A 25389-nucleotide genomic window follows, 5' to 3' on the forward strand; every position below is an offset into this window, starting at 1 on the left:
CTGCTGCCTCCCTCTCCCCCCTCCCTTCCCTCCCAACTTCCTCTTACTGGTACCTCCAAATTGGCCCTTCCATTCACGTGTCCCCTCCTCCTCCTCCTCTTCCTCTTCCCTACCTGGCTCCTTTACTTCCCAGCCTCCCACACATTTTCTTACCTTACCGGATATCCCCTTTTCCCCACCTGTCCTCTCCAATCGTCTCCTGCTTTCCTTGTTTCTTTTCTTCTTTTCTTCAGTTGTATTCATTCCTTTTTTTGTTTTATTTATTTGGTGTACGTTATTTTCCTCATCGTCGTTTTTTCCCCCTGTTCTTGTCTTCTTCTCTTTCTCACTTTTCTTCAGCTTTATCTTTATTTTACTTTTTTTGCTTTATTTTTTTTTTACTCAACGTCGTCTCGTCTTCTTTTTTTCTGGTGTCACCGTTTTTTCTGTCTCTTTTTTTCCAGTTTTATCCATTCCTCTTTATTTACTTTTTTTGCATTACGAATTTTTTTTTCACTCAGCGTCGTATTTCTTTTTCTTGCGGTGTCGCCTTCCTCGTTGAAGACTTAATGCTGGTAAATCTGTTTCAGGGTTTCCTTTTCTTACTTCTAAAACTTTTACTCCCCTTTCGACGACCTTCTCACCTCCTCCCTTCCTTCCTAAACATGTCTCTACCACTCCCTTCTCGCCCTTCACTAATTCCCTCTCCCCATCTAACTCCATCCCTTCTCCTGGTCACATTCAGCCTTCTATTCTACCTCCTCGCCTCCTCCCTTCCCTTCTAAACATACCTCGACAACTCTCTTCACTCCCTCTGCCTAATTTATCTCCTTTTTCCAGTCACATTTAGCCTATTACCTTTTCGCCTCTTCCCTTCTTTCTTAAACACGCCTCGACCACTCCCTTCACTCGTTCATTCTCCCTAATCTCCCTTCTCTCAATCACAATTCAGCATTCTGTTTCTCCCTTCACTCGTTCGTTCTCCCTAATCTCCCTTCTCTTAATCACATTCAGCATTCTGTTTCCGTACTCACCTATCCGCTCTTCCCTTCTATACAGGCCTCAACAATTCCCTTCCCTGACTTTCCCTCCTCAGTCTCAGTACCTTTCATCCACCCCTCTTTCTTCTCCTAGTTACATTAAGCCTCCTCCTACCTCCTACCTTCTGGTCTTCCTATACCGTCTTTAACCCTCTTTCTCCCTATTCAGCGTCTCCCCAACTACTTAATCCCCTCCTTTCCCTCCTGACCTCACTAACTACCTTCTACAATTACCTTCATTTACCTCTCCTTCTCCCCTTCCCAATTAGTCTCCTCCCTCCTGTACTTCTCCGTCCTCCCTGTCTCTTCAACACGCCTCCACCGCTACCCTTCGTCACCCTCCTTTCTCTCCTCTCCTCCTCTCTTCCTTTCCCCTTTTTCCTCCCTCTTGTATTACCTTTCTGTCTATTTTTACCCTTCGCAATGAGTACTATGCTGCGTTCTATTTATTTTCCCTACCAGTATTTTTCTCAAGCAAATTTCACGTCTCTCCCTCTTGCCTCTTCTAAGTACATACAAGCTGAACCTTCATCCGGGCAAATCCAATACAAGCACCTCAATTTCTTCCCCTTCTCTGCTAACTGCAAATCCGTTCTCTAACCTTTCCTGTACTCCTTACCGCCGCAACCCTTTTCTATTTCGACTCTCCGCCTGGCTGCTCAGTGCTTTCTCTTACTTCTCCTTCCTTTTTCGCACAGCTGAGTGGTAGATTAACTTCTGTTTCACACTATTTATTTGACCTATGCAGTTCCTTCTACCACTATATATTTCATACTTTACTACTTGCAGACTTCTTCCTCCTCCTATTCCTCGTCCTCTTCCTCCTCCTTTTCCTTTTCCTTCTTAACCTCCTTTTCTTTCTCCTCGTTCTCCTGTTCTCTTCTTCCTCGTCTTTCTGTTTTTACTTCTCTTCGTCCTTCTGTTCTTTCTCCTTCTCGTTCTCATCTCGTCCTCCTCGTCCTCGTCCTCCTCCTCCTTCTCCCCTCTCCTGCTCCCTAAGTAGTACATCCGCCAATCAGCAAGGCCCCTGCTCTCTCTGGTTTCATTTCTCCCCTCGCACGTGAAATCCCGAGACTGAGCCCGAGGTAAGCACGTAAAGGGAGGGGACGTGTGCCGGAGGGCTTAAAGAATTGGTGAGGTCAAGGGCCGGCGAGGGAAGCAGAGGCACGGAAAGGAAAACCGGGAAGAAATGTTGAAGATGTGCTGATGGAAAGTGAGAGGCTGGTAAAGAGTGAAGGCAAATTTGATAAACAGGAAATGAATATATGCAAAGACTGGAAGCAAATTTGGTATGCAGAAAATAAAGATTACATTAAAAAACATAGATAGATATATGTAGATGGATATATATAGAATAGACATATAGATGGTTGGATATAGAGGTAATGAGTTAAGTAAGTAGGTAGGTAGGTAAGTAGGCAGGTAGCTAAAGATAGGTACATATTGATATACTAAAAAAGCGATAAAGCATGTATTAATAGCACACAAACTGTGCTAGATCGGCGTTGCACCCCCCCAATAATTTATGTTTTGCAACTAGGGGTCTAAAATGGAAAAGGCTGAAAAGTAAAGATGGCGCCACTATAAACTCATGCCTGCGCCACAACGGGCTGGGGCCGACCATCAGGCCCTACTATGAAGGCCTACCGGCGCCATAAGCAAAGACGTAAAGAAAAAAGAAACAGCTGACTTTGTTTATAATGCCATGTTGTAGGGTTCATCAGGGCTAACAAATGTTATTATACAATGTCATGTCTACAATGCATGGGTAAGCCAGGAAAACAACTTGAAGAGAACAACAACAACACTAAGAAGATGGACAATCTGTTGTTCGGCGTCTGCGACGCCGATAAAAAAGAATGGAATATGTTAGAGTAACACACACACGTGCACACACACACACACACACACACACACACACACACACACACACACACACACACACACACACACACACACACACACACACACTACAAAGCCCATTTGCAACGAAATAAACAATAAAAGAAAGAAAGAAAGAGAGAAAGAGAGGTACACAGTCGGACAAAAAGGACACGGCAGAGAGACGAACAGACAAAGACACACGGAGAGAGAGAGAGAGAGAGAGAGAGAGAGAGAGAGAGATATATATATATATATATATATATATATATATATATATATATATATATATATATATATATATATATATATATATAGAGAGAGAGAGAGAGAGAGAGAGAGAGAGAGAGAGAGAGAGAGAGAGAGAGAGAGAGAGAGAGAGAGAGAGAGAGAGAGAGAGAGAGAGAGAGAGAGAGAGAGAGAGAGAGAGAGAGAGAGAGAGAGAGAGTCACAACAGCACTTCAAGATAAACTCGGGTGAGAGATTGGAAAGAAAGGAGAAAAAGAACTTATTGATGGACCAGAAATAAAACTCGAACGAAAGAGAAATGAAAGAAAAAAGAACGGGAGGAGGGGAGTAGAAGAAGAAGAAGAAAAACAAAATCAACAAGAGGGGTAAGAATGAGAACAAGAGCGAGAACAAAAAAAAAGATGAATAAGAGAAAAAAAAAAGTATATTGATGTGAAGGAGAATATGAAGAAAACAAACTTAACAAGGGAGGGAAAAAGGAGCGGAAGAAGGAGGAGGAATAAGAAAACCCGAAAGAAAAAAAATGAATATTGAAAGGACGGGGAAGAAGATTGAGGAAAACAAAAATCACAAAAGAAGGAGAAAGAAGGATAATGAAGAGGAGGAAGGGAAAAGGAGGATAAAGAGGAGGAGGATTGAGAAAAAAAGCCCCCCAAAACAAGATTAAAAACTATGTAAAGAAAAATATTAATAAGGAGAAAGAAGAAAAACAAGGAAAACAAATATCGGAAAGGAAGGAGAAAGGAGGGTAAGGAGGAGGAGGAGAAAGATAAAGTAAAAAAGAGGAGGAATAAACAAGCATTAGAAGTAGGAAGCGAAAGAATAGAGCAAAGAGGAACAAGCAACACTGAGGAGCGCCGAGCCTTCAGAAGTGTTTTGTCGCGGAGGCAAAAGACTCGAGGATGAAAAGGATCTGGACAAGCAAGCAATCAGGGCGCGTGTACGGAGGCGCAAGAAGCTACAAATTCCTGCCTGTAGTCAAGCGAAGATAGTGTTTCCAGATAAGGCAAACAGCACTGATGGTCGAGAGAGAGGTCGAGTTCATGGTTATCACATGTTAACTTGGCTGATGGACGATATTTGCCGCTTACAAGTTTGTTTTTCCTAGGTAAGTGAGTTCAAGTGAGTAGGCTATTGAGGCCTTTGAAAAGTCAACTGCAGTCAGAGATGGTTTTTCATATAAAGCAAAGAGTAAAGAAGGTCGCAAAATAGGTCGAGTTAAACGTTTAGGCATCTGAATTTGAGTACAGGACGACATCTGTCACTTACAAGACTATTTTTGCTAGGTAAGTGATTTTGAAAGGAAAGAGAGCAACGTAGTACCGAGTTATATCAACATTCAGGTGAAGAACAGAGCGATTCCATATACAACAAACGACAAAGAAACTTAATGGTATCACATGCTAACGTAAATGGATGATTTGTTTAGTTTTGCCAGGTAAGTAATTTTCTAAGTAAAGAGTGCAACAGAGGCCCACGAAATACAAAAAACGGTTCCATTTAAATTAAAACACTCGCAGCACTAAATGAAATACACTCTTTCCTGTGTTTTTTTGTTTGTTTTCTCTTTTTCTGAGCGGCTTACAACCGGCTTTTTCCTCCCGTCATTTTACATAGCCTACCTGGATCTAAATTCATTTACGTAAAAATTCAGGTGCGCCGCTGGGGACTTCCTACATACAGCAGTTTTAAATATTTTGTCTGGAACACGACCCGGGCAGGTGCAGGCCTCGTCCGCGTGAGCCGCCCCTGGTGAGCTCGACAGACGCTTACATGCTAACTTGACCCGACTTCGCGGTCACGACTGTCCGCCTGAATAGAGCAAAACTTCCAACATGACGCTAGATGGCGCTTCCTCTCCCCACCTGACACGGCTCGTCCTCCAAACTCGCCCTGATCTTTACGTAACTTAACCTTTCCTAGCGTTTTTCTTTCTCCTGATGCGGTCGGTCCCAGCTGCTACGTTTTTTGAGGTGCAAGGGAGAGGCTGTGCGTGGTTATGTCTGGACGTTTTGTGCTGGTCATGCTACTTTTAGCTCCCTCGTGACTGTCGGGGCTGCTGAATACGATGTTGGTTGTGTACGGTTAAGCCTGTAAGTGGTTTTATCTATACGCTTAACCCGCTTTACTTGTGACTTATGACGTGATTCTCTCTCTACCCCTCTATCTATCTATCTACCTCTCTGATGGTGGCCAAAGCTGATAGATGTTAAGAGGCACAAGGGCAAGCCAGCACATTGGCAAACCTTCACCTCGTATGCAGCTCGAGCGGTCTGTCCAGCTGTAAGAGGCTTGTCGCTTCACGCCATCCGTTTATCGAAGAAAGGAACGGCAAAACTCGGAGGACGTAAAATATCTCCGTAGTTAGAATCTATGACCAAAGGGATTTTCTTTAAAATATCTTAACTGTATCCTGTGACAAAAGGAGAATTTCGTGGAGAATGTATTCACAGAAACGGCAAATTTTACAGCTATAACTTGGTCTCTTACTTGTCGTTCCAATAATAGTATGAATAAGCAAATAGATTATTCCCATATATACTTACTGAGTCGGGCAAATATAATCGTTTTAGTGGAATGGCCATAAGACGCAAAGTTATAACATCAGGACACACGTTATGCAACACTTAACTCCAAAACCCTTCAGCGTCGGACCCAAGCCTTTCAGCAAGACGGGCGCGAGCCACGTCTTGCCACACAGCCACGAGCCATCGCCTCCCCCGCGGCCGCACCATCCTCGCGCCTCACTGCACACATGACAGCCTCTTTACGTGACCCGTCCCCGCTGACCCTCACCTGCACCCCAAACGTCACCGCCTTGGCAAAAACTACGCGTCGTGAGTCCTGACGAGGCTGCTGTGAGGACGCGGGGGCGGACTTCCCCTTCGCTGAGCACGGCTGGTCACACGTCTAAGTCCGCTTCTTTTTTCAAATCAGGCAACTTTTCTATTATTTGATTCTTTATTAGTATTTTCAATGTACGTCTTGACTTTGGAATGTTCTCTGCTTTAGCTCTTCAACAGGTTTCTTCACTGTATAGTTGTGCTTATTACATTATCATCTTAAGCATATCAAACCTTTTATATATAGTGGTCCCAAGAGTCAGACTATAATCAAGCTATCATTCTTAAGATATCACAAGTAAGAGCGTTATAATAATAGGAAGCAGAGTTATCGCCCTCTTTGTGGTGAGGGGTAAGAAGAAGACATGCGAGAACAGAAGAAAACACAGACGTACTCCTTCCTCGTAACTTCACTGCCACGCCTCACTGCTCCGTTCCACCCCATCCCTTTAAGCACACCCTCACCGTATACCTTCACTGCTAGGCCCACACACACACACACACACACACACACACACACACACACACACAAACAAAAAACACTGTACCCCTCCACTGCTAAGCCCTCATAGAAACATACGCAGACATACTCCATCGTCGTAACTTCATTAACACGCCTCACTGTATCGCTAAACCTCTTCTTTAATCACACTCTCGCCGTATACCTTAACTGCTAAACCCACATGAAAAAACACACACTCCTACACCCTACACTACTCTCCTACACATAGCACTACACCCCATTTATTTAAGCACACCCTCACCACGCACCTTCACTACCATGCCCATATAAGACTCCCAGCAAACACCTTCCAAACCCGCCATGGACAGCCCTCCGGTAATCCCTCTCTTTACTCCCCTCTTTAATTCCTCCCCCGTACACTCGAAGCGGTTGAGAGAGTGAAATACGAACTCATTTATTTCCCTAACCCGGGGCGTCTCCCTATTCATTCCGGTCCATTATGCATCATCCCTCACGCTTACCCACCCGCCCCCCATCCCGCCGCCCCCCCAACGCCGTTCCTCGCCTCCCGAAGGATTATTCAGCGCGCCAGAACGGAATAAATAGCTAAACGTCTCACGGGGATCTTTGTGTTATGCTTTTTAATTATTCACTTCCACTCTGCAATCCTCTGTGTGTGTGTGTGTGTGTGTGTGTGTGTGTGTGTGTGTGTGTGTGTGTGTGTGTGTGTGTGTGTGTTGGATCGAGCGGTGGGTGTTTTTCTTTCTACTGCTAGAGAGAGAAATTAATATGTTATAGTCTTTACAGTGATATATGTATGTATGTATATATGTTTGTGACTGTTTATGTATGCAGGTGTGTATGTATGTATGAATATGGATGTATGTGTGTATGTATGTAAGTGTAAATGTAAATGAATGAGGAAACGTGTATTAGTGACTCTCTCTCTCTCTCTCTCTCTCTCTCTCTCTCTCTCTCTCTCTCTCTCTCTCTCTCTCTCTCTCTCTCTCTCTCTCTCTCTCCCCCTTTACTAGTTCATTACGCGTCTTTGATCGATACGAGTTAGCAATTTTCAGGAGTAATTGCTGTCGGGTGTGAGAAAGAAAAAAACGAAAAAAAAAAAAACGAAAAAAAAAAGTTCTTGAAGTCGAAATGCAAGACTTAGAAGAAAAATCTACAGATCCAATTCTCACCCACTCACTCTCTCACTCCCTCACTCGCTGTCTCTCCGCCTCACTGTCTCTCTGTCTCTCCGTGTTATAAGGTAGCGAGACATGACGAGATGATTTTTTTTTTCCCTGACTGTTTTTTTTTTAGTTTTCTCTATGTTTTTTCTTATCTTTATTCATATGTCTTGTGTCTTGTCCATCAGTCCTGTCAGACTCTCTTTATCTCCCTCTCCCTCTCTCTCTCTCTCTCTCTCTCTCTCTCTCTCTCTCTCTCTCTCTGATCAGACATTTTATATACAAAGGAAAAAACGATGAAGAAGAAAAATAAACATAAATCATACGTCAGAGATGATCAATATATACAGAGAGAGAGAGAGAGAGAGAGAGAGAGAGAGAGAGAGAGAGAGAGAGAGAGAGAGAGAGAGTATAACAAACGCACAAGCAATCATAAAGAAACGTACACACACACATACACACACACACACACACACACACACACACACACACACACACGCACACACACACACACACACACACTCCTTCCCTCCACACACTTTCTTCCCTTTTTAACTACACTGTCATATATCTTTCTTTCAATTTTATTTCTGCTTCGCTGTGTCTCGCTTCTCATAACTTTTGCGGTTCTTTACAAGCAGGCTGGAAGGGAACGTGAAGTGAACGAAAGCTCCAAGGATGTGTTTTACGATATCTCCCTCTCCCTCTCCATCTCCCTCTCCCACTCTCTCTCTCTCTCCCTCTCCCTCTCCCTCTCTCTCAACGCCTTTCATAGCCGTCAACTGCCTCACCTGTCATCCCAATGCCTCCTTTCCTACCTCATCACAACCTTCCTTATCTCCCTTCCTCTCTCTCTATCTTCCTATCTATTCCTTCTTACCTAAAACACCCTTATGAACGCCTCGCAACCTCTCTCTTTCTTCTCTTACCCTCCCTTTCCCTCATCCCATTTCACCCCCCCCCTCCTCTCCTTACACTCCCTTCCCCTTACCTACCTATCGACCTATCCACTCTTTCCTAACCTGTCACTCTTAGAAACTGCCAACTTGCTCTACTTTTCCTTCCCTCCCCTACCTGTACCCCATAGCCACTCTCCCCTCTCTCCCTTTCTCTCTTCCTGTCACTCCCTTCCTCTCCTCATTATCATCCTGCTCCCACCTCTCCTCCCTTCACTTTCCCTCTCCCTCCGACACCTCCTTCCACTCCATCACTCCATATATTAGCACGAGCCGTCACGCCCTCCCCTTCCTTCAGTGACGTGGCCCTTCCTCCTAACGTCACTTCCTCCTCCCTCCCTCCTTTCTCCCTGCCTACCTACCTACCTCCCCTCTCCATCTCCATTACCTCCGTTGCAACATATATTACCTACTGTCACTCCTTCATTACCAATTCTTGCATATCGTTAAGCCTTTGAGCCTTTGTGTTCCCTTTTAGTATGCTTTATTTCGTTTTTTTTTAACATTATTCCTTTTATTAACAACTACCTCCATTTACTATACTTGCCTATTCTCCCTGTCTTTCTTATGTATTTTCCTCCTTCTCCATTTATCTCTATCTTTATCGCCTACCCTCTCCTCCTCAATATACTTTCCTTCGCTTCCTCTAACACTCTAATCCCCTTTATTTTTGTCCAACCGTTTTTCTTTCCCTCTCATTTCTTATTAATCATTGTTTTCATGCGTATCCTCTTTCTCTTTCAATTTATCTTCTTCCCTCTCTTCCACACACTCACTCTCTTCCCCGTCCACCTACGTGCACTAATACTTTCCCCTCCATCTCAACGTTGCGACCTTTCCTCCACATCAACAAACTCTCTGAAGACCATTCCTAGTACTCTCTCTCCCTTCTCTCTCTCTCTCTCTCTCTCTCTCTCTCTCTCTCTCTCTCTCTCTCTCTCTCTCTCTCTCTCTCTCTCTCTCTCTCTCTCTCTCTCTCTCTCTCCACCAGTCCTTTCCTTTCCCCTTAAGGCCTCGAGGTACTCACCCACAACGTCGAGCTTGACGCTGATGGCGGTGACGGGCTTGGTGGAGATGGAGCACTCGTAGTAGCCGGAGTCGGAGGGCTGGGGGCGGCGCAGCACCAACACCCAGTCCCCGGTGGTCGAGTCCCGGTGGGCGGAGAAGCGCTCGTCGTTGGTGAAGGTGAAGGAGCTGACGGTGAGGACGTGCAGGTCGCGGTGTCGGATCCACGAGACCTGCGGGAGGCGCGTCGAAAACTTTTGCTCGTTTTAGAAGCTCCTAGAAACTCTATCGGCTATACACACATGCATGTATACATAGGGTAAGTACGTATAGTTAAAAGTTACATAATAGCATAATTTCCTTCGTGTTTTGCTACCTTTTTCCTTTTATTCACTCCACCCTCTATTTACTATGTTGACCTCTTATCCCCCTCCTTATTATGTAGGCTATCATCTTTTTCTTTCCATTTCACCCTATCTTTATCACCTATTCTTCTCCCCCCTTGCCCACTTTCCTTTCCTTTCTTTAACACTCTAATTCCACCTTTTCTGGTCGTAGCAGTGAAGGAAATATAATTTTTCTCTACAGCGGGAGACGCATAGAACTCTGGTTAGTAGCTTAAATGTACACTATGCAGGCATCTACACAGTTTTTAAATACGTTATCAGCTTTCTGTTCCTGCTCAATGGTCGCCAACGTCATGAATGTGTAACAATATCTCATTTACTTGGCAGCCATGAGTTCGATGAATAGCTCCTAGAAACATTGCAATGCTCATGTACTGATACGCCTATGCTCAAGAGTCTGTAGTTTAGAGGAATACTATCCACGTCCTGTTTCAGAATAAGTCACTGGTTTGAAATATAGCTCTTGTTTGTTCTAAAGTTCCTGAAAGACTGATGACTTACGTAATAATACCTATTACGCAAAACCAGAGTGATAAAAAGCTTAATTGTACGATAATACCTATTCTGCCCTACATGAGAAGCAATGAATGTGTATAATGATTCCCTGTGCAAAAAGATAGCAAGTTTAGATATGCACTTCATAGTATTTGTTGCCTCGTGCAGAGAAGGGAATAACAATAAAAGTTGTAGACGAAAATAATTACAAGATAAATGGTACCTAAGAAAACTTTAATAACGCACATTACTACCTGTCTGAGATATTTAAAAGGAGAGGAAAGCGAGTTTACTTATAAAACACATAACTTAATTTTTTTCCACTCATGGAGATAATTATGTAAAGGAGAGAGAGAGAGAGAGAGAGAGAGAGAGAGAGAGAGAGAGAGAGAGAGAGAGAGAGAGAGAGAGAGAGAGAGAGAGAGAGAGAGAGAGAGAGAGAGAGAGAGAGAGAGAGAGAGAGAGAGAGAGAGAGAGAGAGAGAGAGAGAGAGAGAGAGAGAGAGAGAGAGAGAGAGAGAGAGAGTGAGGGGGGGGGGGAATATATGAGAGAGGATAAATTTTGCAAGACTCCGATGGTCATTGCTAAAAATACATAACAGCAACGTCTTTCTGAGGGCCGCGAGAAGTCTGAGGTGTTGTTCCGTCCTGGTCAAGAGCGGCTAAGAGATGTGTTGTGCGTGCTGGCAAAGGACTCGGCGGGGACATGACGGCTGTCCTGTGAACCCATCAAAGCACCGCTAACTAGGCGTTCCTCGAGGACACGTTCTCTTTTTCAAGGTGACTCAGGACACCACCAACGACATCGGCTTTAATGTTGATAGTCGCTATAAGGACGGTTTTACTGGTCGACTCTCCAAATCCAGGTATTATATGCTCAGTCGTTCGTGTAATGATGGCACGCACTTGCGATGAGAAGAAAAACGGTCTGGGAAAAACACTCGAACGATTATGGTTTTGTTGAAGGACTGATATTGAGCGTTTGTCTCTTTAGGGACAGACTTTAGTTACGTTTGTTTGTAACGTCTATAACAACCCGTAACACTGTCAATACCACTGTTACTAGTACTACGACCACTTCAGCTGCTATTACTACTACTACTACTACTACTACTACTACTACTACAACTACTACTAATAATAATAATAATATAATAATAATAATAATAATAATAATAATAAATACCAAAAATACGAATAATAATAACAACAACGCTCTTGATATCACAAATAAAAGGGTTACCAGACAATTGTAAGGATGATGGAGCAACAGGAGGAGGAGGAGGAGGAAGAGGAGAAGGCAGAGTAAGCGGATGGAACTGTCTGCGGATAGAGTGGATATAAGCCCTTCAGTCGACAATGTGGAAGGAAACTGTTGTGTTGTGGGCGGGAAATGTTTGGCAAGGTGTGTGTGGGAGTGAGGTGTGTGAGAGGTAAATGTGAGTCAGAAGATGTGCGCTGGAGGCAGATGTGTGTGTGTGTGTGAGAGAAATATGCGTTGAAGAAAGAACTGTGTGAGAGAGAGCTGTGTATGGAAGTTGTGAGAGGGAGTTGTGTATGGAAGTTGTGAGAGGGAGTTGTGTATGGAAGTTGTGAGAGGGAGTTGTGTAAGGAAGTTGTGAGAGGGAACTGTGTATGGAAGTTGTGAGAGGGAGTTGTGTATGGAAGTTGTGAGAGGGAGTTGTGTATGGAAGTTGTGAGAGGGAGTTGTGTATGGAAGTTGTGAGAGGGAGTTGTGTAAGGAAGTTGTGAGAGGGAACTGTGTATGGAAGTTGTGAGAGGGAGTTGTGTATGGAAGTTGTGAGAGGGAGTTGTGTATGGAAGTTGTGAGAGGGAGTTGTGTAAGGAAGTTGTGAGAGGGAGTTGTGTATGGAAGTTGTGAGAGGGAGTTGTGTAAGGAAGTTGTGAGAGGGAGTTGTGTATGGAAGTTGTGAGAGGGAGTTGTGTATGGAAGTTGTGAGAGGGAGTTGTGTATGGAAGTTGTGAGAGGGAGTTGTGTAAGGAAGTTGTGAGAGGGAACTGTGTATGGAAGTTGTGAGAGGGAGTTGTGTATATATGGAAGTTGAAGAAAGAACTGTTGCGTTGAAGAAAGAACTGTGTGAGAGGGACTTGAGTATGGAAGAGAGATGCATGACAGAACATAAAACATAAAACTCGGAATACGAAAGAAAAACAACTACCTATATTTAGATGACACCATGTTTAATAGGATGTCAACATGTGATGAAGCTAATATCGGAAAAAAAACAATCTGAGAACACTACTGTCTAAAAGAAAATAGAGGTGGGAATGGTAATATATGTATACAGTAATATTATGGGTATGTTAACGTGAGAGATACAAGTGAGAGAATGTTAATACGTATAAAGGGGAGAAGCCTGCTGTGTTTATGGATCGACAGATAGATAGATAGAGAAAGCCGTTATGCTCATAAATGGAGGTTGTTAGGCTTAATGGGAGTTGATAGGCGTGTGAGATTGTGATGTACCGACGAGGGTGGAATGCCTTTATGTGGGAGGGGGGAAGATAAATGTGAGGAGGGAACAGCTCTTCAATATATGGTATGAATAGTAAGGTGTTGGAATGAGGGGGGAAGACATATGAGTTAGAGAGTAGAAAGAGGAAGAAGGAAAGAAGAGACGGTTTGTATATATGGTGATGAATGAGCAACAGTTGAATGAGGAAGCATGACTAGGAGACTGGAGTGAGAATGCACGATGAAAGTATATGAAGTGTGAGTAAGGAGAGTTGCGGTACTGAATGGGGAATGAGGTGGCATGACTGAATGGTGTCTAGGGAAGTGTGGAGAGGTGATTGCATAAATAGGGAAGGTGATATGAGGGTGGAAGATGTGTAGGAAGGAAATGTGTGAGAAGAAGTGGAGGAGGAAATATATGGAAACAGAATGATGGGAGAGTAATGCGTGTGATGGGAACATGTAAGAAGGAAATGTGGGTGAAGGAAATTTGTCGAAGGGAATTGATGTGAGGGAAAGAAATGTGTGGAAAGGAGAATTGAAATGTGTGTGTGGGGTGGGGGGGAGGATAAATGTTTAATTGAAGGAAATGTTTGGGAAGGAGAGGTGGGGGAAGGAGAAGTGTGGAATGTAAACGTGTGGGAGGAAACGTGTGGGAAGGATTAATCTGATGTAAAAAGTTCCAGTTGGCAGGAAGAGCAAAGAACTCGAGAGGACAAGGAGGAGCAGGGAGAAGAGGACGCCAAACAGAGGACTAGACAGAGAGGGGAAGGAGAAGCCCAAAGTAAAAGTCTACGAAGCGGCAAGACCAGCAAGGGACTTAAAGACACGCGCTTGAAGAAGGTCTGAGTGAAGCGTATCAAAACAACCGCTAATTACTGGCTTCCTGGTGTCATTATATCATCCACGACGGAGCCATTAACGACAAACAAGGCACGCGCATAAAGTTTAAATATTAACGTGTATGATAGAGAAGGAGAAGCGCGCCCATGAAGTATATTGATTGCGATAATGAAGAAAAAATACGGAGTTATGGCCCTGGAAGTATATAGATTGCATTAATGAAAATAAAAGTAGACGAAGTTATGGCCCTACGCTACACACACCGACATACGTTATTAACCCAAGATACTACCGGCAATATAGTTAATTTCTTACCTCCACGGTAATAGTTTAAGATGATGACAATGGGTATAGTGTACGATATAAACTTGGTCCATAGTATTACATCGAGTGGAGATTAGGTCATTAGACTAATTTTCTCTCTCTCTCTCTCTCTCTCTCTCTCTCTCTCTCTCTCTCTCTCTAAGCCTATCCATCTTAGAATTCCCATCATGTGTAATTCAGCATTCTCTCTGAGTGTTCTATGCCTGATGCTTTTGTGTGCGTGTGTGTGTGTGTGTGTGTGCGTGTGTGTGTGTGTCTGTGTCTGTGTGTGTGTGTGTGTCTGTGTGCGTGTGTGTGTGTGTCTGTGTGTGCGTGTGTCTGTGTGCGTGTGTGTGTGCGTGTGCGTGTGTGTGTGCGTGTGTGTCTGTGTGTTTGTGTGCCCACTTAGCTATGATTGCAGCCTCAGCCGGCGACAAACAGGAACAAACAGACACGTGTATCAGCGGGGAAGGACACGGGGACACATAATGATCCTCCAAACGAGCTAAAACCCAGTACGGCACGGGGGGAGGGGGGGGGGGGAGAGAGAGAGAGAGAGAGAGAGAGAGAGAGAGAGAGAGAGAGAGAGAGAGAGAGAGAGAGAATGATGATAGATAAATAAATAAAATAAAATAAAACAATCAAAAAAAGAAAACCAAAACTACCACCACCACCACAATCAACACCACCATCACCACCCCTTCCACCTATGATGCTGTAAGGGTGAATATTGTGGTGGGAGGGAAATGCTGCTGGGGGAGCGATTCTGTCGGGAGGATATTGTAGGGGATGCTGTAGAGAGGATACTGTGGGGGGATGCTGAGGATTGTTAGTGGGTGGATGAAGGGAAGGACACGAGAGCGAAGGAGAGGCAGAATAGCAAGCAACTCCCAAACTCCGTCCCAGCGTCCTCCCCTCCCTCAAGGCCTCTATTATCATTAGCGAGGACGCGGGATATGATTTGGTAGCAAGGTGTGTGTTAGCAGCGCGCCTAATTGTGTCATTAAGCAATACACAGCCTCGTTTAGTACAGCGTGTAAACAAGTTTCGCTCTGTAGCGCTATAGAGGGAGGGAGCAGGAGGGGAGAGGAAGGAAGGCTAAGATGAGGAACAGAAAAGGGGAGAAGGGAAGGGGAGGGAAATGTAGAGGTAAGAGAAGGGGAGGGGAACGGAAATTGATGGGGAGGAACCGGAAAGTGAAGAAGGGAATTAAAAAGGAAGGGGAAGGAAAGAAGGGGAACAGAAAGGGATGGAAATGAAAAAGAATAGAACGGAAGAAAAATAGAAAGGGAAGAGAAGGGGAGCAAAATAGAAGGGAAGAGAAGATGAGGGAAATGAAAAGGGAAGAGAAGGAGGGGGAAATGAAAAGGGAAAAGAAGGGGAGCAAAATAGAAAGGGAAGAGAAGGGGAGGGAAATGAAATGGGAAGAAAAGGAGAGGGAAGTGTAGAGGAAGTGAAGGGGAGGGAATGGAAAGAGAAGAGAAAGGGAGGGAAATGGAATGAGAAGGGAATGGGAGGGAAACTAAAATGGAAAGCAAAGGGAGGAAGTGCTGAGGCGAATAGTAACACACACACACACACACACACACACACACACACACACACACACATACAAGCCCTGCAAAGTAATCTAAACAGCTGTTCCTCCAGAGCGTGAAAAAGTCACCTGAGATGTACTGGCGGAAGAAGAGGAGGAGGGGAAGAGAGGGAAAAGAAGGAGGAGGTAGAAAGGTACACATGGGATCTGGGAGTGGAGATAAAGGTTGGTAGATTCGCGGTAAGGTTGACTGGGAGGTACGGAGGAGGGGAAGGAGGAAGATAGGGAGGGAGGAGAAGTAGGGTACAGAGAGAGAGAGAGAGAGAGAGAGAGAGAGAGAGAGAGGGGGGGAGAGAGAGACAGAAGGACAACATATGGAGAAATAGGAGGAGGAGGAGAAGACGACAAGGATTTGAATAGGTTCTTGGAAGGTAGGCAGAGAAGGAAGAAGGGGCAGAAGGGGTTAGCAGAATAGGGGCAAGGAGAAAGGAGGAAGAATAGGAGACTGATGAGGAGGAGGTGGAGGAGAAATAATAGGTAGGGGGAACAAATATTGGTTCGTAATCAGGAGGACATAGAAGAGGGGAAGGAGGAAAGGAAGGGAAGGAAGGAGCAGGGGTGAGTAAGGAGGGTCTAGAGCTTAGAGAGAGGAGGAGGAGAAGGGCAAGGACGGAGAGGTCGGGGATAGGGACACAGCATACATTGGATCGGGAGGGAACAGCGGCTTAGTGCACGGTCCTGTGGGTCACAAAAGCCGCCTAATGATGCCCCGGGACACCTGCAGTCGGCATTTGCGAGCCTTCCAGCCGCCGCCGCCGCCGCCGTCCCTAAATCCCATAAGACCTCCATCTAAACCAGCTCTTGCGGGGCCCCCAGCAGGCACAGAAGACGAATGTAGCTCCCCGCGGCCCATCTCGCCCCATTCCTCCTTCAAGATGACACATTTCCCGTTGTTTACTTATTGTCCGGGTACATTCCGACTGTTTGCATAATATTAACGCCGTTCCTCGGGTGTAGATGGGCCCTTCCGCGTGTTTACATTCAATGACGACCGTCCCGCGGGTAGGATGAAGCGTAAGCTCGGTTTGCTGGCTAGGGAGGTGAGCGTGTCTTGTACCCTGGCGTGCGCGTGGTGGTCTTCGGGTGTGGATGGCCCGCCTCATGTTTACAAAGAGAAGGATGGTGTAAGGGGACGGACTGAGGCATTGCATTTGTTTGGGTATAAAGAAGACGTCTCGATGGGGCATATAAGTTAAATTGGTAGTTTTGATGTCTACTTTCCTGTTTTATGTCTATTCAAATCTTGTATCTCTTATTTTGGCTTTACTCAGAGCCTCTCTCTCTCTCTCTCTCTCTCTCTCTCTCTATCTTCGCGTTTAAATGGTCTCACCATGTCCTGATACTTGCTTTCTCTGCTGTCTATCTCTATGCCTTAATATCTCTCATTGCCCATTGCTTCACTGACGGCCGTTTCCTCTAGCTGTGTTGTCTCTCTCCGGATCGATCAGTCTGTCTTCCTGTCTGTCTCTTAATTCCCCCCGTCGCGTTGTCTCTCTTCCTGTCGATCATTCTGTCTCTTGCTGTCTGTTTCTTCATGTCCTGATATCTCTCTCTCTCTCTCTCTCTCTCTCTCTCTGTGTGTGTGTGTGTGTGTGTGTGTGTGCATTGGTGTCTCTCTTGAAGCCGTGATATCTCTCTTTTCTCTTGTATTGCTGTCTCCGTGTTGCTCAATCAGTCTCTTCATGCCCTGATATCTTTTCTTTGCCTTCCTGTCTCTCTTCCCACCGTGATATCCTTATTTTCCTCTATTCCTGTCTCTCCGTGTCACTCAAGCTGTTCCTCGCTGCGTGTCTATTCTCTGTTCTTGTTATCAGCCTTTACGCGACTGAAATATCCCTCTCGTGACGTCTTTTCCTCCTTGCCTCGTTGCCTCTTCGCTCCTCGTTCCGTTTGTATCGTCGAGGATTCATAGTGACTCAATGTACTGTCTTGTCAACATGCGTTTTCTCGCGTACGAAAAATAAGCAAGATAAAGCCTAAGGTGAATGGAGTATACAACCCTCACGTGTATCTGAGACTTGTTTTGCCGCTAGAAACGTCGTCTGTCATGGAGCACGCGAGGCAGATAAGGGGAACTGAGGAAAAAAATAAAAAAAGATAGAGAAAACAGGAATATCAGAAAATTAACAAGACAGGGCGATGAAAATACGTAATGAAAAGGAGGAAAAGTTGAGATTATATGCCTGCTGTAAAAATGGATATATATGATGCCCGGGGAAAAATAAAGAGTAAGAAGAGAAAGGAAAATAAAAGAAGACAATGAGCAGCAGGAGGCATAATTGAGGGCCCGTGAGAACCGAGGGGAGGAAAGAGGGGAAGAAAAGCGGAGAGAGAAAGGGGAAAGGGGGAGGGATAAGCTAAATCGGAGAGGAGGAAGAGGGGAAGTGAAAGAAATTAGAGGAGGAAGAACAGGGAGGAGGATGGAAAGGAAACAAAACAAAAACAAAAAACGGAAGCAGAATTTAAGTCGAAGAAAAACAAAAACGTGTGCAAGAAAAAAAGTTAAGAAAATAAGGGAAGAAAAAAATAAGGGAAATAAAATAAGGGAAAATAAGGGAAATGAAATACGGGAAATAAAATAAAATAAGGGAAAATAAGGGAAGAAAATAAGGGAAATAAAATAAGGGAAAAAAAGGGAAATAAAATAAAATAAAATAAAATAAAATAAGGGAAAATACGGGAAAATAAAATCAGGGAAATAAAATAAGGGAAGAAAATAAGGGAAGAAAAAAAACCTGTGCAAGAAAATAAGGGAAAAAATCAAAAGTCTTCGGTTCGAGAGAAAATATTTACCTTTTCCAAGAATCATGAAGAGAAATGTGCCGATGTTTTTTTTTCTTCACTAATTTCCTTTCTTTCCTCCTCTCCGCCTCACTGAACTCACTTCCTCTCTCCCTGTCACTCCCTTCTCCTCCCATTTTTCCTTCCACCTACTCCTCCCTCCCTCTCCTCATTTTCCTCCACTTCATTCGCTCCTTTCCATTCATTCCTTCTCCTTCTCTTTCCTCTCTCTCCGTCTTTCTTCCACCGTCGCCAAAACTGCCCTCATTTCAATACCTTTTTCTCCACTTTTCTTTTTTACTTCATTCCTTTCTTCCAACCACTCTCTCTCTCTCACTCTCCTCAGTCTCCTCCACTTCTTTCCTTCCTTTTCATTCACTTATTCTCTCTTTCCCTTCTCCGACGTCTTCTCTCCACCCCCTTTAATTCTTCTTTTATTTTACTCTTTTTCCTTCACTTTCCTTAACTTTTTTTCCCATTCATTTCTTCTTCTTCGTTCTCATTCCCTCCTCCGCCAATAAAACTACTCTCATTTCACTTTCCTTTTCCTCCCACAGTCTAATTTTTTTTTCTAATCATTCCGTCTCCCTCACCATCCTCGTCCTTGTCCTTCCACCGCCAATAAAGTTAGCCCAATCCCAATCCACTTTTTTCTCGACTTTTCCCAAACTTGTTTTAACTTTTTTTAGACTTTTTCCTTTTTAATCATTCTTATTCTTCTACCGCCACTATAGTTACTCTTTTGCAAGCTTTTTTTTTATTTTGTACCTTTTCCTTCACTCTTCTCGCTACTAAAATCACTTCAGTTTCATCTTCTTCTGCCGTCTTTATTTTATTTCTTATTTTCTCCTTTTTCCCTTCACTTTAACCCCTTTAACCCTCGTCCTTAAGATACTCCAGTCTTGATTATTCTTCCATTTTTTTTTATTAATTCTTTTTTTTCTTCTTAGTTCAAATCCCTCTCCTTCACCCTTTTTCCTGTTCTCTCTCTTCCGTCGCCACTAAGGTAACTACAGTCTCATTTAATTTTCCCTTTTTTTATTTTTTTTCACTTCATTTCATCTCCTTGACCTTTTTCGTTGTAATTTTTCTTACACCACTAAAGTTACCCAAACCTCATTCCTTTCTTTCCTTCTTCTACTACTTGTTCTTTCCATATCTTCACATCTTCTCATTCACTCTTTTTCTTTTCCTCCTTTCACCGCAACTAAAATTACTTCAGTCTCATTTTCCCTTTCATTTTTCTACTAATTCATTTTTTTTTACAATTTATTCCATTGCCTTGACCTTACACGTTCTCGTCCTTCCAACCGCACTAAAATTATTCCAATCTCATTTGCCATTTTCTTCCTTTTATACTTCTTGTTTCTCTTCTTGTTTTTCTTTTTCTTCTTAGTTCGTATTCTGCAGTCAATTCCCAATCCTTCACCCGTTTCGTTTTCGTTCTTCCATCCCCATTAAAGTTACCCTAGTCTCACTTTTTTCCAATTAAACTTTTACTTCTTATTTTATTCAGTTAACTCCCTCTCCCTTTCGCTTCTCGTTCTTGCCCTTCTAATGTCGCTAAAGTTATCCTAGTCTCGTTTTTTCCGTCTAATCTTGATTCCTTTTCTTCAGTTAACTCTCTCTCCTTTTTGCTTTCCTTATCGTCCTTTCAACGGTACTACGATTATTCTCATTTCTTTCCCTCTTCCTCCACCGTGTCCTGGCCTCGTGTCATCCTCGTACAGTACCTGTCGGCGTCCACCTGCCCATGTTAAGCCACCAAGGGTCTCTAGGGGTGAGGTCCTACACGTGGCAAGGGATAGTACCCTCCCTTCCTTACCCTCGTGTTCTCTCTCCCTCTCCCTCCCCTCAGTCGAATCCCCTTTCTCCTCCGCCGCCTTTCACTCCCACTTTGCGAGACATTTGCTCACGAGACTCCATTTCGTGGCGGGTTATGTGATTGATGTTTTTTTGTGTGTGTGGTTGTTTGGTATAATCTTGTTTGTGGATGGGGATGGGGGAAGGTGTGTGTGTGTGTGTGTGTGTGTGTGTGTGTGTGTGTGTGTGTGTGTGTGTGTGTGTGTGTGTGTGTGTGTGTGTGTGTGTTTTGTCCCTCTGATTCCAGATAGTCTGTCTGTTTTTCTATCCTTATGATTGGCTAGGACGACATTGGCTTGCCTATACATTTGACAGCGACAGAAACTTGAAAAAAATCAAAGTGAGCGTAACAAAACACAATATTTCACTGCGTCATTAATTTCGAGCCTTGCGCCTGGATTCCACACAAATTGTTTTATATATGTCGAAATATGGATCGCGTGCTCGCCGGAAAACGTGAAAGAATAGAGAATAAGGTGGAATAAAATACGGAAAAATATAAGAGAAAGAAATATTGATACTGGTCGCAGAAATAGGTGAAAAAATAAAGAATGAGAAAGAGGAAAAATAATACAACACGAAAGAATATGAGAAGGAAAAATTGATACAAGTTGCAGGTATAGGTGAAGGAATATATAATTAAAAAGAGGGAGAATAAAAATACGAAAAAATAACACAAATGAAAAATTGAAACAGGTTGCAGGAATAATTGAAAGAATAAAAGAATGAGAAAGAGGAAAAATAATACAGCACGAAAGAATATGAGAAGGAAAAAAATGATACAAGTTGCAGGAATATGTGAAGGAATAGAGAATTAAAAAGAGGGAGAATAACAATACGAAAAAAATAACAAAAAGGAAAAATTGATACAGGTCGCTGGAATAAGTGAAGGAATAGAGAATGAAAGAGAGAAAGAAAATAAATACGAAAAAAATAAGAAAAAAATGATAGAGGTTGCAGGAATAAGTGAAAGGATTACAAAAAATGACACTGAGGAAGAATAAAACACGAAAAAAAAGAAAAGGTAAATTGTTGGTTTCTTTTCTGATGCTTTTCTTTAATTTCTCTCATTTTTCACCATTTCCTTTTTCTCTTTCCTTCTCCTGTAGTTTATCCGACACCTCTCCAACTCAACCAAGTGAAAGAATAAAAAGAAATCAAAATGAAAAAGCGAAAAATACGAGAAAATAAGAAAAAGGAAAATCTGATTGCGGTGAATTAATGGTTTCTTTTCCCACGCTTTTCTTTTTATTTCTTTCATTTTCCTGCTTCTCTTCCCTTCTCTTGTAGTTTATCCGATACTTCTCCAAGCCAACCGAGTTTTCTCTTTCCACCGCGAGGGAAAAAACAACGAGAAAAAATATGTATGACAAAGGTGAGGATGGGTAACTTTTAACACGAAGATTTAAAGCTCAGCGGCCCGTGTGTGTGTGTGTGTGTGTGTGTGTGTGTGTGTGTGTGTGTGTGTGTGTGTGTGTGTGTGTGTGTGTGTGTGTGTGTGTGTGTTTTCCAGGTCTCTTTTTAATTGCAGGTTCTTAAGACGCAGAGAAAGAAAGAACCGCTGATTCACTGCTGTTTTGAGCCTTACCCAGAATTTTACCTGTTAATTAACGCCAAAATCTACTGCCGGAACTAATTTGTGGATCAACTAGTAAATTTTTGCCTTTTTCTCCGTTTTTCCAATTTTTACGTATCCCATTTTTTTCGTATTCCCATTTTTCGCATTCCCATTTTTTTCGTATTCCCATTTTTCGTATTCCCATTTTTCGTATTCCCATTTTTCGTATTCCCATTTTTCGTATTCCCATTTTTTTCGTATTCCCATTTTTCGTATTCCCATTTTTTCGTATTCCCATTTTTCGTATTCCCATTTTTCGTATTCCCATTTTTTTCGTATTCCCATTTTTCGTATTCCCATTTTTCGTATTCCCATTTTTCGTATTCCCATTTTTTTCGTATTCCCATTTTTTTTCTTATTCCCATTTTTCGTATTCCCATTTTTTTCGTATTCCCATTTTTCGTATTCCCATTTTTCGCAATTTCCCGTTTTTTGGTATTCAAACTTTTTCTTATTCTTATTTCTCGTATTCCCATTTTTCGTTATTTCCCGTTTTTTTAGCATTCCCATTTTTTTGGATTCCCATTCTTTCCTTTTTTCTGAAGCTGCTGATGCTGATATGTATTTTTTTCCTTTTCATGTTTTCTGTTTCTGTTCACTTTGCTCATTTTTTTCAATTAATTTTCTATCGACTGTTTTATTTTCGCCATTGTTTCCGTATCTCCTTTTTTTTCCTTTTGTTTGGATGCGACTGATGCTGATTTTCTTGCCATTCTTTTTTTTTACAGTAAAGGAGACAGTTCAAGGGCGTGAAAAAAAGAAAACAATAATGAAAAACGATCCCGCTACTTACTGCTTTTTGTTTGTCGATTCTGTCCACATTTTTTTATCTCCATATTTTCTTTTTGTTATAGTCTTCGTTGGTGTCCTTTCTGTCACTCGTCCTTTTTATATATAATTACTGATGCATTTGGTAACAGTTCCAGATGACACGCCTTTGAGAGCCTTACATGACCTCTATACATTTCTCGATTCTTTTTAGTCTTTTCACGTATGACGGAAATAAAAATGCTGCCGGTTGACTGCACGCTGCTCCGCCTCGCTGGGCCTTGTCTTATTTGTGAATGTAAACCGCGAATATATGGTCAGGTGAAGCCATGCAAACCTCACTGGTGCAAAATCACGGTCTCTCATTTCTGTTTGTAAAGTTGCAGTTACATACATACACACATACAGACAGACTGACAGGCAGATAAACATAAACCAGCAACACACACACACACACACACACACACACACACACACACACACACACACACACACACACACACACATACACACACACACATACCCACATTTTGCGCTTACCCAAATAGGCCTCGATTTTATGGATGAAATACGGACCCAAACACACACACACACACACACACACACACACACACACACACACACACACACACACACACACACACACACGTAGGGGTAGAGTACTAAAAATCAGGTCCACACAAATACTGCATCCATTTACCCCTCCCCTTCCCTTCCCTTCCCTTTCCTCCACTTCCTCCTTCTTCCCCTCCCTCCCCCCACTGTCGACACTCCCCTCTCCCCTCCTCTCCCCGGTGTCGGCAAAATTATCACCCCAGAATTACGCTACAAATTACAGCGTCGAAAATAAGAGCATCACACATTCACACCACGAAACGCAACGCAAAAATATATAAACTAGAACCGCCTCGAAAAGATTTACACGAGAGGCGAGGAGGAAGGAAGCAATGAGGGAAATATTATGAGTGGCTGCGATGATGATGATGATGATGATGGTGAGGAAGATGAAAGGAAAGAAAAAGAGGAGGATGAAAAGGAAGAGGAGGAGCAGAAATAGGCTGAAATAGATGAGGAAGAGGATGAAAAGGGAAGAGAGAAAGGAGGAGGAGGGAGAGGATAATGATGATGATGGAGAGGAAGAGGAGGAAAAGGATTGCCACTGACAACAACAATGACAAAAAACAAACAACAATTAGAGTTCAACCACCACCACCAATATCACCACTACCACCACAACCACCACCACTATCGCCATCAACAACACAAAAACAAACAGAAGCACCACCACTAAACAACAACGAGAACAAACACCAAAACAAACACCAGAAGTAATAAATACAAAACCATGCACGGCCCACCACACACACACACACACACACACACACACACACACACACACACACACACACACACACACACACACGCTCGTATATTCGCGCCGGTAATCAGGATTCGGAGCTTCATTTCCAGTTTCGAGTCGACTTTCACGAACTTGTCCCGAAACGTTGACAGAGACGAGGCCGTGAGCACACACACACACACACACTCACACACACACTATCTCTCTCTCTCTCTCTCTCTCTCTCTCTCTCTCTCTCTCTCTCTCTCTCTCTCTCTCTCTCTCTCTCTCTCATCGTAATTCCCTTAAAACCGCAACCCAGGTATTTTTTTTCAGGGACGAGGAAAAGAAAAAAGTATATAAATGGTTAGAGACTTAGGGGAAGGGGGAAGGGGGGAGGTTAAGGGAGGGAAAAGAAGGGTTAGTGATTTCCTCCTCTTCCTTCCTTCCCTCCCTCCTTTTTATCACCCCCGTCCCTCCCTTCCACTGCACCATCTCTCCCTTCCTTCCTTCCGTACTTCCTTCCGCCCTTCCGTTTTCCCTTTCCCCTCGTCTTCCTATTAAAAACTGTCCCCTTTATATTGGAGAGTTAAGCTTCCAAGTGTGTGTGTGTGTGTGTGTGTGTGTGTGTGTGTGTGTGTGTGTGTGTGTGTGTGTGTGTGTGTGTGTGTGTGTGTGTGTGTGTGTGTGTGTGTGTGTGTGTGTGTGTGTGTGTGTGTGTGTGTGTGTGTGTGTGTGTGTGTGTGTGTGTGTGTGTGTGTGTGTGTGTGTGTGTGTGTGTGTGTGTGTGTGTGTGTGTGTGTGTGTGTGTGTGTGTGTGTGTGTGTGTGTGTGTGTGTGTGTGTGTGTGTGTGTGTGTGTGTGTGTGTGTGTGTGTGTGTGTGTGTGTGTGTGTGTGTGTGTGTGTGTGTGTGTGTGTGTGTGTGTGTGTGTGTGTGTGTGTGTGTGTGTGTGTGTGTGTGTGTGTGTGTGTGTGTGTGTGTGTGTGTGTGTGTGTGTGTGTGTGTGTGTGTGTGTGTGTGTGTGTGTGTGTGTGTGTGTGTGTGTGTGTGTGTGTGTGTGTGTGTGTGTGTGTGTGTGTGTGTGTGTGTGTGTGTGTGTGTGTGTGTGTGTGTGTGTGTGTGTGTGTGTGTGTGTGTGTGTGTGTGTGTGTGTGTGTGTGTGTGTGTGTGTGTGTGTGTGTGTGTGTGTGTGTGTGTGTGTGTGTGTGTGTGTGTGTGTGTGTGTGTGTGTGTGTGTGTGTGTGTGTGTGTGTGTGTGTGTTTCCATTTCTGGTGGTAGCAAACCGGAGGGGAATGTA

At 43.4% G+C, this 25389-nt stretch overlaps 1 protein-coding gene across 5 annotated transcripts in view; it reads right to left on the reverse strand.

The window, feature by feature from the left end:
• LOC127000222 (hemicentin-2-like) overlaps nucleotides 1-25389 on the reverse strand; it is a 301496-nt gene that overhangs the window by 62921 nt on the left and 213186 nt on the right. For 4 of the 5 annotated variants that reach the window (XM_050863645.1, XM_050863644.1, XM_050863646.1 and 1 more), the window contains one exon: nucleotides 9623-9854. In XM_050863645.1, the coding sequence (XP_050719602.1) occupies nucleotides 9623-9854 (232 nt within the window). The remainder of the gene's footprint in view (nucleotides 1-9622; nucleotides 9855-25389) is intronic. The other variant, XM_050863647.1, reaches the window with a different exon arrangement.

This window comes from Eriocheir sinensis, chromosome 18, assembly GCF_024679095.1.
Source record: "Eriocheir sinensis breed Jianghai 21 chromosome 18, ASM2467909v1, whole genome shotgun sequence".
Taxonomy (NCBI): domain Eukaryota; kingdom Metazoa; phylum Arthropoda; class Malacostraca; order Decapoda; family Varunidae; genus Eriocheir; species Eriocheir sinensis.